At 43.1% G+C, this 18,044-nt stretch overlaps 1 protein-coding gene across 1 annotated transcript in view; it reads right to left on the bottom strand.

Moving 5' to 3' along the window:
* The window catches only part of AR (androgen receptor), a 241,220-nt gene extending 224,015 nt beyond the window's left edge, over positions 1-17,205 (bottom strand). Inside the window, exon 1 of the mRNA XM_003412742.4 lies at positions 14,980-17,205. Coding sequence (XP_003412790.1) covers positions 14,980-16,526 — 1,547 coding nt within the window. The 5' untranslated portion in view covers positions 16,527-17,205. The remainder of the gene's footprint in view (positions 1-14,979) is intronic.
* Between the last annotated feature and the right edge of the window lie 839 nt (positions 17,206-18,044).

Raw genomic sequence — 18,044 nt, 5'->3', positions numbered from 1 at the left:
ATTTAAAAGGGTGTATCTTTTTTTTTTTTTATCAGATATTAACAACCTGTGATATTCAGATGATAGAACCTTACTTGATGAAAGTGAACAGGACTTGAAGCACTTATTGATGAAGATCAAAGACCACAGCCTTCAGTATGGATTACACCTCAACATAAAGAAAACAAAAATCCTCACAACTGGACCAATAAGCAACATCACGATAAATGGAGAAAAGACTGAAGTTGCCAAGGATCTCATTTTACTTGGATCCACAATCAATGTCTATGGAAGCAGCAGTCAAGAAATCAAACAACATATCACATTGGACAAATCTGCTGCAAAGGACCTCTTTAAAGTGTTGAAAAGCAAAGATGTCACCTTGAAGACTAAGGTGTGCCTGACTCAAGCCATGGTGTTTTCAATTGCCCCATATGCATGTAAGGGCTGCACAACAAATAAGGCAGACAAGGAAGAATTGATGCCTTTGAATTATGGTGTTAGTGAAGAATATTGAATACACCATGGACTGCCAAAAAATTAACAAATCTGTCTTGGAAGAAGTACAGCCAGAACGCTCTTTATAAGGGAGGATGGCAAGACTTCATCTCATGTGCTTTGGACGTTTTATCAGGAGACACCCAGTCCCTGGAGAAGGACATCATGCTTGGTAAAGTAGAAGGTCAGGGAAAAAGAGGAAGACCCTCAACAAGATCAACTGACACAGTGGTTGGAACAATAGGCTCAAACATAGCAATGATTGTGAGGATGGAGCAGGACTGGGCAGCGTTTTGTTTTGTTGTACATAGGATCACTATGAGTCGGAACCAAGTCAATGGCACCTAACAACAGCAGCAACATCAGACATTTACATAAATAATTACATTTTAAGAGACTAAGTACAATATTGATGGAGAAGGAAGAAAGAGGTAAAGCTAACATGTATTATGCTCTGACTCTTAACTTGTGCCTGACATCCATTATCTCATCTGGTTCTCTTGCCCAAAAATCTTATAATTAGAGATTTTTAGCCCTTCTTTTTAGATGAAGAAACTGAGGTCCACATCCTTTGGACCATATCATGTCACAGAGATCACTTCTCAATTGGTTGGGGAATGAGAAAATTCATATTGGAAGAGGCTGTATTTGAGCTAAGCTTAGAAGAATGGATAGTATTAAAATTAAGAAAAACTGCAAGGCAAAAGGAATAATAAGAAAAGCAAGGAGTTCAAACAACAAAGGAGTGAAGATGTTTTAAAGTGAAAGTGACTAGATCCATTTGACTGTAGTTTAAGATTTCTGTAAGGGAATTGTAGGAAATAAGGCTGGAAAATTAAGCCAGATCACAAAGAGCCTTGAACATCAGGCTTAAAGAATTTGGACTTTAACCTAAAAAGAAAGGAGGAGGAGCTGCAATTTCAATCATGCATTATATGACTGCTCAACAAGGTTTTTGCTGTGCTATGCACTGAAAAAAATAGGAATTAAGTCAGACAGGACTCCAACTTTCAAGGGGTTTATAGAGTAATGGATGTTTAAAGCAAGATACTGACATGATTAGAGTTGTACTTGGGGGAAGGTTAATTTGGTGGCATAAAACCAACATTAGAGAGTACCAAACAGGACTAGAGAGCGCAGTCGAGGTCACTGCACTAATCCAGGCAAGAGGTGATGAAGATCTGAACTGGGGTAGAAAGAATGACTGAGAAGGTTTGGGTAAACAGCACATCAATTTACCATCCTAATTCCCAAAACTTCCAGCTCAGCTGTTCCCAGGGCACTGTGTGGTCAGCTCTGATGGGGAACTCTGAACCCGGAAGAAGAGAGAGATAGCGAGACAAGAGCCTACCCTGTTCAATTCCGTATCTGAGTGGCAGGCCCAGCAAGTTTCCAAAGGAAACAACATACCATCTGAAAATATGAGGTTGGTTACACTTTTTGGTCTATTATTAGGTAGGTGATGACTGAAATATCTCTAATTTCATCTTTTTTATTTAAGACATTGATCAATCAAATTTTTCAAAAGAACCAATGGAAACTCCCACAAAATACACACTTAGTGTTTTTAAACAAAGATGAAAGAGAAGGAGAGGTGGGCAGAGTAAACAGACCCAAAACATGTTTTGGCTTCTTTTCTGCTCCTAAACATCAAACATCAAGGGTTTCCATCTTTACTCCCAACTCTCAGTTTATGCGACCTCCTCATCTAATTAGAAGTTGGACAACGCTTCAGAGAGGTGGCCCAATATGACAAGTTTGGAAAGGTTCTTTCTTTCATGCTCTGTCATTTTTCAAAAGAAATGCTTAAGTAGTTATCACTTGTGTAGGTGACAAAAGCACATCTTCTTTTAAAAGAAAACCTGGAAGGAGGCAGATTTTTGCAATAGCCAGCTTCCATTTCCACAGTAACCAGAAAGTTATCTGGCAACCACATTCATGACTTCCTATAGGATCCTGAACAATCCATTTGAGGCTAGAGGGGTGCTCAATACTAGGAAGTCACCCATCTTGTTTAGTGTAAATCCCATAGGCTGCCATTTTTCATGACATTTAGTTTCTTTTGTCCAGTCTTTGGAAGGAGAAGGATTCTTCTCATTTTCCCATTTTCTATCCTATGTTGTCAGTGGAGATAATTAAAAAAAAAAAAAGATGAGGAGCAAGGACAGGGAAATTCAGAAAGAAGAATGGAGGGAGAGAAGTCTAAGGGTAAGAAGGGAGCCAGAGCGATAGAAGAGTAGAAAAAGGTTTGGCAGTATGGGATCTCAAGTTCATGCTCCAGTTCTGCTACCTACTCACCATATGATTTTGGGTATCTTTCCTCCTAAGAGCCTCTAAAACAAGGTGGTGTATGTTAAGGACAAGCATTGCCCAATGTTTGAAGTTCAGGCACAATGTTTTTGGATTTTAAGAACTTTCGGTAATGAGTGGCATCTTCTTTCCTTAGTGGAAAAGAATGTAATTTGTGGAGATAGTCTACCTGGATTCTAATATAGACTCTTATTTATTATATATATTTTGGGCATATTACTTAATTGCTCTGTGCCTCAGTTTCCTTATCTGTAACTTGGGGATGAAAGAGTACCTACTTCATGGAGCTATTGTGAGGATCAAATGAATTAACACATGTAAGGCATATAAGTTTTTTTGGGGGGGTAAGGCACATAAAACAGTTTCTGGCTCTGAAAGAACAGTTTTTTTTTTTTCTCATCTTGGTATCTCTCCTATTTAATCAGGAATCAAATTGCCCAGGTTTGTAAGCAAGCTTAGAGGTTTTCAACCACCTCAGTATCTCTAGGCCCTTTCCAGAAATTACTACAGTTCTGCTTTCCAATCCCTAGCTTAAGTTATCAGCTTCTTCTCATCACCCCTTTCAGTTTCTCCATCCCTACTTTAATCCCCAGGCCAGTCACCTATTTGGTGAATTACTGGATTGAATAGCATCCCCCAAAACATTTAACGTATACCCAGAAACTGTGAATGTCATCTTATTTGGAAATAGAGTCTTTGCAGATGTATTCTAATTAAGATGTGATCTTAATGGATCAGGCTGGGCCCTAAATTAGATATGACTAAAGTCATTATAAGAAGAGAGAAATTTGGATACAGGAACATAGACACACAGGGGAGAATGCCAACTGAAGTCAGAGACAGAGATTAGAATGACACAACTACAAACCAAGGAATGCCAAGGATTGCAGGCAACCATTGGAAACTGGAAGAGGAAAGAAAGGATTCTTCCCTAGAACCTTCAGAGGGAGCATGGCACTACCAATATTTTGATTTTGGACTTTTGGCCTCCCAAACTGTGGGAAAACAAATGTCAGTTGTTTTAAGCCACCCAGTTTGTGGTAATTTGTTACAACAGCCCTAGGAAACTAAAAGTGAAGCTCAATGGATTTCATTAGAGACACCTCAAAATGAGGCCACCTCAGTCACCAGTCTTTTGGGATGATAAAGGTAATGGATAGGTAATCTGAGAAGCTGCTAGTATAGTGCAGTGCTTAGAAACCAGACTTCCTGGGTATGCATACACTGCTACTTCCTAGCTGTGTGACCCTTGGACAAGTTACTTAACTTCTCTGGGCCTACTGAGAATTAAATGAGTTACTCCACGTAAGGTGCCAAAACTTGGCATACAATAACCACTCATTAAATACCGTGTATTTTTTTAAAGTACTATCATGGAGTCCTGGGTGGTCCAAAAGGTTAATGTACTTGGATGCTAACCAAAGGACTGGAGGTTGAAGTCAATCCAGAGGTGCCTTGGAAGAAAGACCTGGCAATCTACTTCTGAAAAATCAGCCACTGAAAACCCTATGGAGCACAGTTCTACTTTGACACACATGCGGTCACTAGGAGTCAGAGTCGAGTCAATGGCAACTAGTTTAAGTGCTATCATTATTATTGCTGTTGTAATTATTGCTTTGTTCTAAGTATGAAATCACTTTTCTAATATGACTTTTCCAAGGAAACAACAGACAGCCAACCCTCTTGGAAAAGGATCTAACTGAAAGGCATCAGCTTGTTGTGTGACCTTGGCCAAGTCCATTTCCATCTCTGAACCTCAGCCACGTCATTCATGAAATGAGCTAGCTATAGAAGATGGTTTCCCACGTTCCATGAGCTCTAAAATTCTAGAATTTCAAGCCATTCCTCTTCAGATTCTGTTTAGGTTCCCTCTTCGATCAAAGCTCAGTAGCCTATACTTACTGCATTTTTTCAAGGAATAAATTATTCGGCATGTGGTTCAGTAAAAACATAATAATATTATTCCAACTATTAGGGGAAACAGCCAATTTGCATGATTTTCCAGTTTTTGATTCACAATTTAGTTTAATTATCTGATTTAAGGTCTGGGAAAGATGAGGCCTCAACATAGCAATAAAAAAACACTGAACTGGAATTGAGGAGAACTGAGTTTGCGCTTTAGTTCTGTTGCCAGCTTGTTGTTTCACCCTGGACAAGACCTTCTACTAGCTAGCCCTCCATAAAATGAAAGGGGGGGGGAGGGGAGAGGGCATCAACAGTCTAGGTGATCTCAAAAGTCCTTTTTAATCTCTTTAAAGAGCAGGAAAGCTGAGGGCACCGCATGAAAACTAAAACTAAAACATCAACATGTTCACCAGATAACTCAAACTTCATATGTCAAAAGTCAAATTCATAAGTCCCACCATCCCACTCTACCTGCCCCTCTTACAATCTTTACCATCTCAGTAAATGACAACCCCATTTTTCCAGTTGCTCAGACCAAAAATCTGTCATCCCTGACTCCTCTCATTTTCTCATACCAAATATCCAGTCTTATAGTAAATGTTGTTTTCTCTACCTTCAAAACACATCCAGAGTACAACCATTTCTCACCTTCTTCACTAATACCACTCTGGTCTGAGCCACTCTCATCTCTTTACCAGGATCACTGCAGTAGCCTTGTCTCCCTGCTTCCTCTCTTGCACCTACAGTGCTATTGGAATATATCCAATGTCACTGTTCTCTGCTCCACGTTCACAAAAAGGTATCAAAGAGTCAAACAGCATAAATAAAAAAATTTTTTTTCACTTTGGGAAAGAATATCCCAGAAAAATTACTAAGTACCACGATAGTTTATTTACTATCTGGTGCTAGGGGGTTCTGGCTCAAGTTATCCAGTGACAGGGCCTTGGCTCTGTGTAGAATTCAGGAAAGTGTACCAATCACTCCCAATGAAATCCTGCCACAGGACACTTGCAGTCCCCCTAGCGGCCAGATAGCAGGATTACACTTCCACCAGCAAGGAACCTAGTCGGACTGCAGAGAACGGAGCCCGTGATTAGAGAGCCGGCCATTTAAAAATCTACATCTTCTAAATGGGCAAAACCCTTACAAAAAAGATTGTTATGTGCCCCTTACTCCCAGAATTGTCTGACTTATTTTTCTCACTTGCCTCCCTTAACTAACACTCTGAAACCCCATTTATATGGAACCTCAAAGCAATCCACCCTGATCACTGGAAATCTTAAGAGCCGATGAATCATTCTTGATCTGACCACCACACTGGGCAACTTTGTTGGCTTTCACACCAAATTCAGACCTATTAATCACACTCTGCCTGTAAAACCACTTCTCTAGGTCTTTTGTACTCAATATTCTTTCAACTTTTAATTCATTCCTCATATTATTACAGACTTGTCCAAAGACATCAAAACATGTTTCCAGCAAGTGCAATGATAAAGCTAAAGAAACTGAGGGAGAAACTAGTAACTAACTAGAAGAAACTAGTAACTGACTTGACTGTTGAATATGCAGAAATAGATTTTAAATATTTCAACCTCTCATCCCTTGTTCCAATTCACTTTCCATTTTATTTCCAGAGCTACCATGTTTGAAATATCCATCATGACCTATAATTATTCCTTGAGTTCAGGCATGCTCCCCATCTACTTCCATGATGGGTTAGAGGCAGCCACAAGTAATATTGCTGACGACTTCAGCCCAGATACCCATATGAATATGTATTTATTTTTTTAATGCTTGCATTTCAAAAGGCTGTATCATACAACCCAGTATCTAATTATACTGGTATCATGGTGCTGCCCTTCTGTTTGTTTGTGACTATAAGCTCCTTGGGGGCAGTGAATTCAAGATCCTCCCTAAATTGTGTCCCCTTTCACCTTAGCTCTTCCTAGCACACAGCTGGGCACATAAAAAAAAATAGCAGATGCTTAATGAAAAGTGGCTGATTGATGGATTCTTTTCATTTTATCACCTTATTAGGGGCATCTCTAAAGTCATTATTAGGTCACAATAGGACCTTTTGCTGAATAGCTTGCAGTTCAATTACCACCATCAGAAAATTACAGTTGTGGATGATTAGCTATGACCCTTAGCCTAAGGAGTTAATGATTCCAAAGCTCAGTCCCTGTGTAGGTGAATTTTATCTCTGTTTTCGTGGCTATGGAGTATATCTTCAAAAAGAAGCCCAAATTATATGTGAGCAAATTAACCATTTCCCTGACTAGGAAATTTACTCAAAAGACAGCATAAAAAAAAACATAAAATTATTACTCCAGCTGCTTACCTAAACATAAACCAAATACAGCTAGTAATATCTGTGGCCTGGTTCACGTTTGTTACCTCTTAATGTTATTTTTCTGTATATAAATGATTTTTATTCCTCTTCCCTCATGCTAATAGTTCCCAAATCCAAATTCCAGTACAAGGACTGTTCACTGTATAAACCTTAGACTTCTTGCTACTGGTCTCTAAAAGAGCTCCAAAACTTTAGAGATATTCTCCTATTCATCCAGAAAGGGGACTGCTGGCATTACCAGTTCCAGTTCACAGCTGGGAAAAGCTGAGACCAGTGTGCCTACACAGCCTTCAAATAAGATGGCACAACATATGCTTTAGCTTTCAGTGCAGCAGCAAAAATCCTCTGCCCCTTAAGTCACAGAGGCATTCAAAACTTAAGTACTTTTAGCAAAATTGCAGAATACAAAATCACTTATATTTATTTCTTTTATATACTAGCAATGAAATATCCAAAAATTAAATTAAGAAAACAATTTAATTCATAATAGTGTCAAGTGGAATAAAATACTTAGGAGTAAAATTAACAAAAAAAGTGCAAAACCTGTACTCTGAAAATTACAAAACACTGTTGAAAGAAATTAAAAAGACATAAGTAAATGGAGGTGCCCTGGTGGCACGGTGGTTAAGAGCTCGGCTGCTAACCAAAAAGTTGGCAGTGTGAATCTACCAGCCACTTCATGGAAACACGATGCGGCAGCTCTACTCTGTCCTATAGGGTCGCTATGAGTCAGCAAAAGGTTTGGTTTGTTTTTTTTTTTAAGTAAATGGAATGACATCCCATGTCCATGGATCAGAAGACTTAATAGTTACGATGGCAATACTCCCCAAATTGATCTACAGATTCAACTAAATCCCTATCAGAATTCCAGCTGGCTTCTTTGTAGAAATTGACAAGCTGATCTTAAAATTCGTATGAAAATTCAAGGAACCCAGAAGAGCCAAAACAATTTTGAAAAAGAAGAACAGGGTAAGAGGACTCATGCTTCTGGATTTCAAACTTACTACAAAATGACAGTTACCAATACAGTGTGTTACTGGCATAAGGACAGGCATGTAGATCAGTGGAATAGAACTGAAAGTCCAGAAAGAAACTCTCACATTTACTGTCAACTGATTTTTGACCAGGATGCCAAGATGATTCAATGGAGAAAGAATAGTGTCTCCTACAAATGGCACTGGGACAAATGGATATCCAAGTGCAAACAAATTAAGCTGAACCCCTTCCTCACATCACACACAAAAAATAACTCAAAACTTAAATTAACTCAAAACCTAAAACCTAAAAGTAAGAGCTAAAACCATAAAACTCTTAGAAGAAAGTGTGATTGTAAATCTTCGTGACCTTAGATTAGGCAAAGACTTCTTAGATATGACATCAAAAGCACAAGCGACAAAAGAAAAAATCGATAAATTGGACTTAATAAAAATTTAAAGCTTTTATGCTTCAATGGATACCATCAAAAAAAGTGAAAAGAACCCTCAGTACAGGGGAAAATATTCACAAAGCATAATCTTGCATCCATAATATGTAAAGAACTGTTACAGCTCAATAATAAAAAGAAAACCCAATTAAAAAATAGGCAAAGGATCTGAATAGACATTTCCCCACAGATATACAAGTGGCTAAGAAGCACATGCAAAGACGCTCAATATCATTGTCATTAGGGAAATTCAAACTAAAACCATAATAGGATACAATCTCATAACCACTAAATGGCTATAAAAAGCCCTGGTGGCACAGTGGTTAAGAGCTTAGTTGCTAACCAAGAAGTCAGCAGCTCGAATCCACCAGCCACTCCTTGGAAACCCCTACTCTGTCCTATAGGGTTGCTATGAGTCAGAACTGACTCTACAGCAATGGGTTTGGATGACTATAATAAAAGAAATGGAAAATAACAAATGTCAAGGATGTGGAGAATCTGGATCCCTCATACATTACTAGCAGGAATGTAAAACAGTGAAAACAAAAAAAAAAAAACTACAAAAAAACTAAACCCATTGCCATCGAGCCAATTTCAACTCATAGCGACCCTACAGCACAGAGGAGAACTGCCCTACAGGGCTTACAAGACTGTAATCTTTACAGAAGCAGATTGCCAAATCTTTCTCCCGAGCAGCGGCTGCTGGGTCACAACTGCTGACCTTCCCGTTAGACGCCAAGCACTTAACTGGTGCACCACCAAGGCTCCTTCAAAATGGTGAAGCGCTATGAAAAACATTTTGGCAGTTCTTCAAAAAGTTAGAGTTACCATATGACCCAGCAATTCTATTCCTAGGTATATAAAACCAAAAAAACCAAACCCACTGCCGCTGAGTCGATTCCGACACATAGCGACCCCTATATTCAAGATAATTGAAAACATATGTTCACACAAAAACTTTACAAGAATGTTCATAATAGCATTATTCCTAATAGTAAAAAAATTGGAAACAACCCAAATGTCCATCAACTGATGAATGGACAAATAAAATGGGGCATATTCATACAATGGAACATTATTCTGCATAATGAAGAAATGAAGTGCATGCTTCAACATGGATGGACCCTGAAAACATTCCACATAAAAGAAGCCTGTCACAAAAGACCACATACTTACTGCCTGATTCCATTTATATGACATGTTGAATAGGCCATCCATAGAAACAAAAAGTAGATTCGTGGTTGCTTAGAGCTGGGGAAGATGGCGAGAATTGGGAGCGACTGCTTAGGAATGTAATGTTTCTTTCTGGGGTGATTAAAATATTCTAAAATTGTGGTGATGGCTGCACAACTCTGAGTATACTAAAACCACTGAACTGTACACTTTAAATGGGTAAATTGTATAGATCGCGAGTTGTCTCAACAAAGTTATTATAAAGAAGCAACTCAGGTACGGCATGATCTAAATTGGCAGCATGCTCAAGTGACCAGGGCTTTAAAACTATAACCTTATTTAGGTGAGCTGCCCTCAACTCTGATGTGGCAGCAGGAATTGGTGTGAGAGAGAAGGGGTGGTATCACCCATAAGAGTGCAAGAAATTGTGCATAACTCATGGCCTATCATCTCTATGCAGCAGCCACTGATAGAAGCCCTTGCTGAGCAGCAATCTAAAACATTATCTATCAGGTAGGGAGTTTCGAGAACAAATGCTGCTCTAGAGAGGTTTCCCACTGCAAAGAGATATTATAGAAAATGCAACTATTTGTACTTCCTCAACTAGCAAAGGAGTGATAACTAAACCCCCTCCTGGCCTCCTCAAATTCACGTGAGTGCTAGCAAATAAACTGGAAGGCGCTGGGTCTTTTCTTTGAAAAGGGTGCTACATAAGATTTCATAATTCTGTACTATATAACAAAGGCCAACCAAGCATTGCTAAGTATAAGAACTTCACAAACGATTAAATTAAAAAAAAAACTCAGCTCTGTGTTTAGGATAAGATAATTTACTCTGAATTCGACATCCCAGAACTTGCTGCAATGCTCGCAAGAAAAGTCTGAGGTAAATTCATTTCTTTAATATCTTTCTTTGTTTTAAGATGATTGATGTACACGTAGCCTCAACAGATTAGCCCAGCCAAACAATCCCAGCGAGCACCCTCACACGCAGTTTAGGCACTTCTTGTAATATCCTGGCTAAGTCTGACGAAGACAGACTTGTTCAGACGAGAAAGGGTCCAGTTATTCTCAGCCTGCCAAAATGGTCAGTAGACAGAGCTAGACATAGACCCCAGCCGGCAAAATGCTTCATTAAATCGCAAAGTCCCTAAACTCCGAATTCGTTTTGCAATCCCCTCAAGTCATCTAGTCTTAAAAGAGAGGTGCTGGGTTGATTCCTGATCTGTTACTCTCTCTCTCTCTCTCTCTCTCTCTCTATATATATATATAATTAGGAGCCTGCCACAGGTGTAATGAGAAAAATATCCTGAGAAGTATATTTCAATGTCTAAAGCACGAAATGAGTAGAATAAAAGAAAATCAGGGACAAGCCACACTTGAGGAAGCTGCAGACAAAGAGAAAATGGTAGAGGTGGTGGGTGGGAAGAGGTTTCCTTTTCCCTCTCAGCCCAACCTCACAAAACTTGATTTTTGATTTGCTTTTCATTTCTCAGAATCATGATTTCAAGTTTGACTATAAAATAAGCCCCTTGCTTTGCCATGCCCACCCGCATTCTGCTCTCTGCTTGAACAGAGTTCCAAATGAAATTGGTGATCTTGATATCACAATAATACTAATAACAATAATAATAAAAACTCCCCATGTCCCTAACTCCATCCCACATAATTGCACAAAGAACAGCCACAATATATTTAAAAGTCAGGAGACCAAAGAATTCTTTGTTTTAAATGCGTGCATATACACACCAGACAAGAAAATCAATAAGGGGAGGAAAAACATTTCACAAAGAAAATTAAATGTGCCAGGAAATTCAACATATTTTTCAAAGTTTATGGCTCAAAGAACGCAAATCTGATGAAGTAAAATTAGCACAGGCAAGAAAGCACCCCAAAGTGACCCTGCAACTGGAAAGCTGCAAGCTTTACTGAACAAACCCCTTACCACCGGTAATCTTTGTCTGTGCTGGGAAAGATACTCTGGAAGCAAGAGGGGCCTTCAATCGCTACATCCTACGGATGCTCCCAAATGGGATACCACTAAGTGTGACCATTTGGTCCTCAGGATCTGATTATTGGGACCCATAAAAAACCCACCAGCTATTTTGCTGACAATGAAAAAAGGATGTGCCTCCCCAACATACCGACCCTCAAAGCCTACAGACGGAGAACATCGCTCTCTTGGTCCCAAAGCAAAATCTACTTTACAAAAACAGACAAACTGCTCCTTGTAAGGTAAACATAAAAAGCTGCTTGATAACTGGGGAGGGGACAGGAGATGGAAAGGGGAATTAATAAATGCCTTCTTTTGAAATAACTAATAGAGAAAGGCACGATTTGGCAATCTCAAAGCACTATTAAAATACTACGCATTATGGAAACCAAAACAAACTCCCAAAAGAAAAACTAAAATATTATTTTTTCATCTGAATAATCTCTCTAAAGTTCAACTCTAAATCCTACACAGAATAAATGTTTGCTCTATTACTGTGTTGCTTGCTGGGATATAAGTGACCCCACTTTTGTGTCAAGTGGGCCAGTGGTCAATTAACAAAGTTGTAGTCCTATTTGATCTCGGAGAGAAGACAGCTCCAGAAAATATCATCAGAGTTGTACACAAGCCCCATCACTTTATATTTTTCCTTCTGTTCAAACCACATGGTAAGTAAAAAAGGACCACCTTCGCCCTCTTTCCTTCTCTTAGCAGAAATGTCCTTGATATATAAGAACAGAGAATTATTCCGAAAGTTATTAAAGTTAAAAAAGTTACTAAAATTAACTAATTCGCATGAACACACAGTTGGGAAAGCGAGGAATCCAACAGGTTACTGGAAGCCTCAAGAATTTGAGATTTTTAACTAAAATTTGGCACATAATACATGCAATACAGAGGGAGGAAGCTCTGGCTTTAGCTTAAAAAAAATCCTTTGCCTTTTACCAAATTGTGCCCCTATAAATGAGAGAAAGTAAGAAAATGTCAACTTTTAGATTGGGACTGGTTGCATTCTGATGAAACTGATTAATTTTCAATAAATCATCAGACTCAAGGATTTTCCATATCCTAAAAACAGAAATCCTTTGTCAACTTACAAGACAGGAACAACAGCTCTCCCTTTCATAACCAACGCAGCAATCGCAAACCAGGAAAGATTAAATAATCTTGTACTTTCTTTGGATTCTGCTAAATAATCTTTAGTTGAAGTCATTAATTTGAGCAGGGTGCCAAGTAGGCACTGAGGTATGATGGTCTTTCTAATAGAGAAGTTTTTCAATTAAGACCAGGAATAACATGTGCACACCTGATGAGAGCATTTTGTTCTCCACAGCCATTCCCTGAAAATTTTGAGTTTTGCCTTTGAAGACACACACACACACACACACACATCCCGTAATATGCAGAACCATTCATTTCTTCCCCATTAACTGGGTAAGTTGCGGGGGGGGGCATGAAGAAGATGGAAGGGACCAGTGAATGGGTTTAGCATTACATTATAGTAGGCCAAGAAGCACCTTAGACATTCCTCCCCCCTTCCCGGAAAAGTTCACAGAAGATTCTACTGACTAGTGACAACCCTAGAAAAAAATTAACCCTACCAAGTAAAACTGTTCTCAGAAAATGAAGACCTTTATATTCCACAGTATAACCCCATCACAACAATAAACACCCTAAATTAACTGCAAAATACTTTGACAATAACAAATGAAGTCTCTGAAAATCCTGTAAGCAAAGCCTTAAAAAGCTAATAGAATGTAAAACCTAGTAAGAAGCCGTTTCTTCAACAGCCCAGAAAATAATATTTTATGAAATTCTATCCTCTTTTTTCTGACCCTGTATGACGAACCTTCCAAAAAGGGAAGCATCAGTGAACGGAGGCAAATTGTTAAATTTAAGTGCCCAAAGATGCTAACAAAGAAATTTTGGAAAAGTCACAATCAAAGAAAATAGCTATAGACACACAGACCAAGACACAAGTCCAGGGGCACATCAGCACCTGGCAGACCTGAGGAGTCAGCTTCCCAGTCAATACTCTCTCCCTGATGGAGATAAACTAGTATCTTAATTTGTTGGGGTGGGGGTGGGGGGGGCAAAACTCCAACCTGGTCTCAAAGAAGCTCAACAACTGGTAAGGAAGAATTTTTAATAAGCAAAATGAAACTGTCCGCCACTTTTCTCATGTCCTAATTAAAACTCTGGGGCAAGGTTATGGCTCATAGGTCACTAACAGTTCTTACTCAATTTGTTAGTGCTAACAGTGAAAAAAAAAATTTTTTTTAACAGCGAATGTTTTAAAATCCAAGCATGTTCTGAAAATGAAGGCATATATTGAAACATCTCACTCTTCCCTCCTTGAAGCAGATTCCTGAGCACACTGAAATAGCAGGAAATTCTTTAAAAACATTTTTCCAGCACTTTCTATAAGTCAGGCTCAAGCCTGGTTAAATTGTTCATTAAAGAAACATTCTCCTCTTTATAGATCTGATGAAAACCTAAGGCTGTGGATCTGATATAATCCACAGAGAAAATAAACACTTTATAAGAGAAAACCGACCCAAGCAACTACCAAGAAAATCCACCAATGCTGTGAGTGAAAATTCTGCCCGGTGATTACCCAGAAAGTTGTCCCGTGATTTTCGCCTACCTTTTCCTGCTCTAAACTGCCTGGTTGTATTCATTCCTCTGACCCCTACCCTGGGGCAAATCCAAAGTTGCTGCCAGGGAAGGGAGCTCACCCCTTCACACAGTGGCTCACAGAAGCCTGATACCGCTTTCTTTCTCTAATGGGGCACTCCAGTTTATCTCTTTAGAGGAGGCTGGCTGAGAAACGCTTGGGCCAGGCTTTTTGCTTCTAACCTGCTGAGACCGACAACAGGCTGGGGGGCAAACACTTACAGACCCCAAGAGGAGAAACTGCCCATATTTCTTCTTGAGATTCTAGGAATTTGGGGTGGGGAGACTTAAGGGCTTTATCTCTGAAGGTCGCTGTGCAGTCGGATTTAAGTTCGGAAGCCATAATACGTGGAGTACTGCGAGGTAGCTGGAATTTTGAGAGGCTAGCGGAGTCGTCCAGGAATCTGGAAGGGCACGCACCTGCATCCGGGGCGCACAGAGAGGATTCAGAACCCACAGTGGGGATTCAGAGCATGCAGGCAAGTTGAGCCCCGTCCCCCCGCCCCGGGAGAACTCCAAGTTTAGAGAGCCCCTTCCAATGGAACCCTACCGAGGGCTCCTAGATGCAGAAGGAGCGTTCGCACAGTGAGGAGGGGATAGATACTACAAAATGCAGACCTAGCCTTGTGGCCGTGGCTGAAAGACGACATTCTTGAGAGGAGGAACTTACCGCACGTCCCCATAAGGTCCGGAGTAGCTCTCCATCCAGGGGCCCATCTCGCTTTTGACACAACTGGGGCTGGGGTAAGGCACTCTGCTCACCATGCCGCCAGGGTACCACACATCGGGTGGAGGGAAGTCGCTCTCCTGGCCCGCCAGCCCCTGAGATGGCCGAGAGTAACCATAGGGCGCTACGGTCCCCGCCTCGACCCCTGAGCCGCTGCCACCGCCACCGCCACACGGCCCATACAGCTGGCCTTCTTCGCTTGTGAAGAGAGTGTGCCAGGAAGAGGCGGCTGCTGAGGGTGAACCGGATCCGGGTCCCGCTGCACCCCCGCCGTGCAGGCTCCCCAGGTCCCCGTAGCGGCACTGTGCTGCCGCTGCCGCCCAGGCGCTACCGTAGTCCAGGGGGTTCTCCAGCTTGATGCGGGCATGGGGGTGGGGGGGCGGCGGAGGAGGCGGGGGCCCAGCCAGGGCCAGTGGAAAGTTGTAATAGTCGCGACTCTGGTACGCTGCTACCTCATCCAGTGCTCCGGACTTGTAGAGAGACAGGGTGGACGGCAGATCAAGTGTCCCGGAGCCCCCTGCTTCGCCGCTGCCAGAGCAGCCTAGGCTCTCGCCGTCCAGCCCTTTGGCGTAACCTCCCTTGAAAGGGGCATACTCAGCAGGTTCTTCAGTGTCCTTGCCTGGGCATTCGTCCAGTACAGAGCCTTTGCATTCAGCCAGCGGGGCGCAAGGAGTGGGACGTACAGGGGGTGGACCTCCCAGGAGTGGGGCGTACATGCAATCCCCCCGAAGGTGTTCCCCAGGACTCAGATGTTCCAACGCCTCCACACCCAAGCCCATGGACACCGACACTGCCTTACACAACTCCTTGGCGCTGTCTGAGATGGTTGAAGTGCCCCCTAGGTAACCGTCCTTGGAGGAGATGGAAGCCCCTGCGGCCTCTCTTGCTCTCCCGTTGCTGTTGCTGCCTTCGGATACTGCCTCCTGCTGCTGCTGCTGCTGCTGCTGCTGATGATGAAGGAGTTGCATGGTTCCGGCCTCACTCAGGATGTCTTTAAGGTCGGCGGAGCAGCTGCTTAAGGCTGGGAAAGTGGGGCCCAGCAGGGACAATGTGGATGGGGCAGCTGAGTCATCCTCCTCCGGAGGTGCTGGCGGCTGCTGCGGCAGCCCGTTGCCAGCGGTCGCGGCAGCTCCGGGCTCTGGGATGCAGCCGCTCTCGGGGTGGCCCTCGGAGGCTGACGGCTGTTGTGAAGGTTGCTGCTCCTTGTCCAGGGCCAGGTAGCCTGTGGGGCCTCTGCTCTGGGCTTGCGGAGAGCCATCCTCACCCTGCTGCTGCTGCTGCTGGCGGGGGCTGATCTCCTCCTGCTGCTGCTGCTGTTGCTGCTGCTTCAAACGGGCGCCGGGAGGTGCCGCGCTCGTCGCCTCAGGTTGCCGGGGTCCTGGGTTCTGGATCACTTCGCGCACGCTTTGGAACAGGTTCTGGAAAGCTCCTCGATAGGTCTTGGACTGCGGCCGGGAGTAGACCCTCCCCAGCCCTAACTGCACCTCCATCCTAGAGCCTGGCTGAATCTTCTACCTAATTCCCTTACTCCGCTTCCCCTTTTCTTGCTCCGAAGAGTTCAACAGGCTGCGATGCGGTAGGCGCTGCAGCTAGCTGCCCACCTGCGGGAAGCTCCTGGGAAGGAAACTTGGTGGAGCAACCACGCAAAATTCCTCTGACAACCTCAAAGTCTTGTGCAGAGTAAAACACGCGCTGGACACGATCTGCCCTGCTAGGCTCAGTCTGTACCTGGATACTTGGAGGGTAGATTCAAAAGAGGCTCAGATCTTGAGGAAAAATAAAAAGGAAACCCTACCCCTTCCAAAGTCAGTGTCCACTGAAGCTGGTGCAAATAAGAACAGCCTGTTGTTTTGTTCTTGTTCTGGGGGCTTTTTGTTTGGTTGGGTTTTTTGTTTATTTGTTTGTTTGTTGCTACTGAAGTCCTCACTGCCTTTTCATCTTTTGATCTCTGGTCCTGCGATCTGGGGGTGAAGAGGCAGGGGAAGTGGGAGAGTCGGAGGAACCAGGAGGCACGCCTTGAGTGCTGCCTAACCAGCCAGGTCCCGGCTGCAGTGCTGAAGCTGCTCCCCGGCTGCCCGGATCCTAGAGCTGTCTTTGCAACGTGCAGCTAGATCGCCCGCTCAAAGCCAAAGGGAGTTACCTCTCTGCAAACTCCTGCTGGCCGGGCTGCGCTGGCGGAGGAGGGGGGAGGTGGGGGCTGGCGAAGAGAAACTCTCCGAGGCAGCAGCCGGAGAGGAGACCCGGGGCGGGGGGGGGGCGGGGTGAAGGGAAGGAGGACAAAGGCAGCCCTCAGTCCTACCGGGCACTTTCCTTGCTTCCTCCGAGTCTCTAGCAGCTTTTAAAAACTTCACTGAAGAGGAAAGGGCAGCTCCGGGGCGGCTGCTTCGAAGCCGCCTTACTGCAAAAGGCGTTGGCTGACGCTGGAGTCAGGCTGGGGTTGGCGTGGTGCGTCCCTTCGGCTTCTGTCCCGCACTGGGGCGGCTAGCTCTGTCGCTTTCCCTCTGTCGTCTCCTCTGCCTTCAGGCTTGCTCCGGACCCTCCGCCTTTCCCGGTAATCTTTCTCCTGGGGATCTCGGAGGGGTGGCTGGGAGGTGCAGAGAGCAAATGCAACAGTTTGCGAGTCGGGTCCCGCCCCCGCCGGGCCGGCCTCTCTGCCTTCCCACCTCCTTTTTTACTCCCCTCCCCTTTCCTTTTCTCTCCTCCTCTCACCGAGCGCAAACGCTGGGTGGCTTTGGAGAAACAAGTGCTGGCGCAGCGTGGGTGAACGCGGGAGAGGGTTGCTGTAGCTCTGGAGGATCCCTGCCTCCTGAATACCTCCTGCTCTCTGGGATCACAGTTTAAGGCACCAGGGTTGACGCTTTAACCTGAGCTTTTTTTTTTATTTGAGGACTACCCTACCAGAGCGCCTGGAGGCACTCGCCAGAACAAACAAACAAACAAAACCCGGTGCCATCGAGTCGATTCCGACTCATAGCGACCAGATTTGGTTCCAAAGCCTAATCTCAAAA

This window comes from Loxodonta africana, chromosome X (genome assembly GCF_030014295.1).
Source record: "Loxodonta africana isolate mLoxAfr1 chromosome X, mLoxAfr1.hap2, whole genome shotgun sequence".
Taxonomy (NCBI): Eukaryota; Metazoa; Chordata; class Mammalia; order Proboscidea; family Elephantidae; genus Loxodonta; species Loxodonta africana.
Note: the sequence above shows the minus strand (reverse complement) of the source record. Positions and strands in the feature narration are given on the sequence as shown.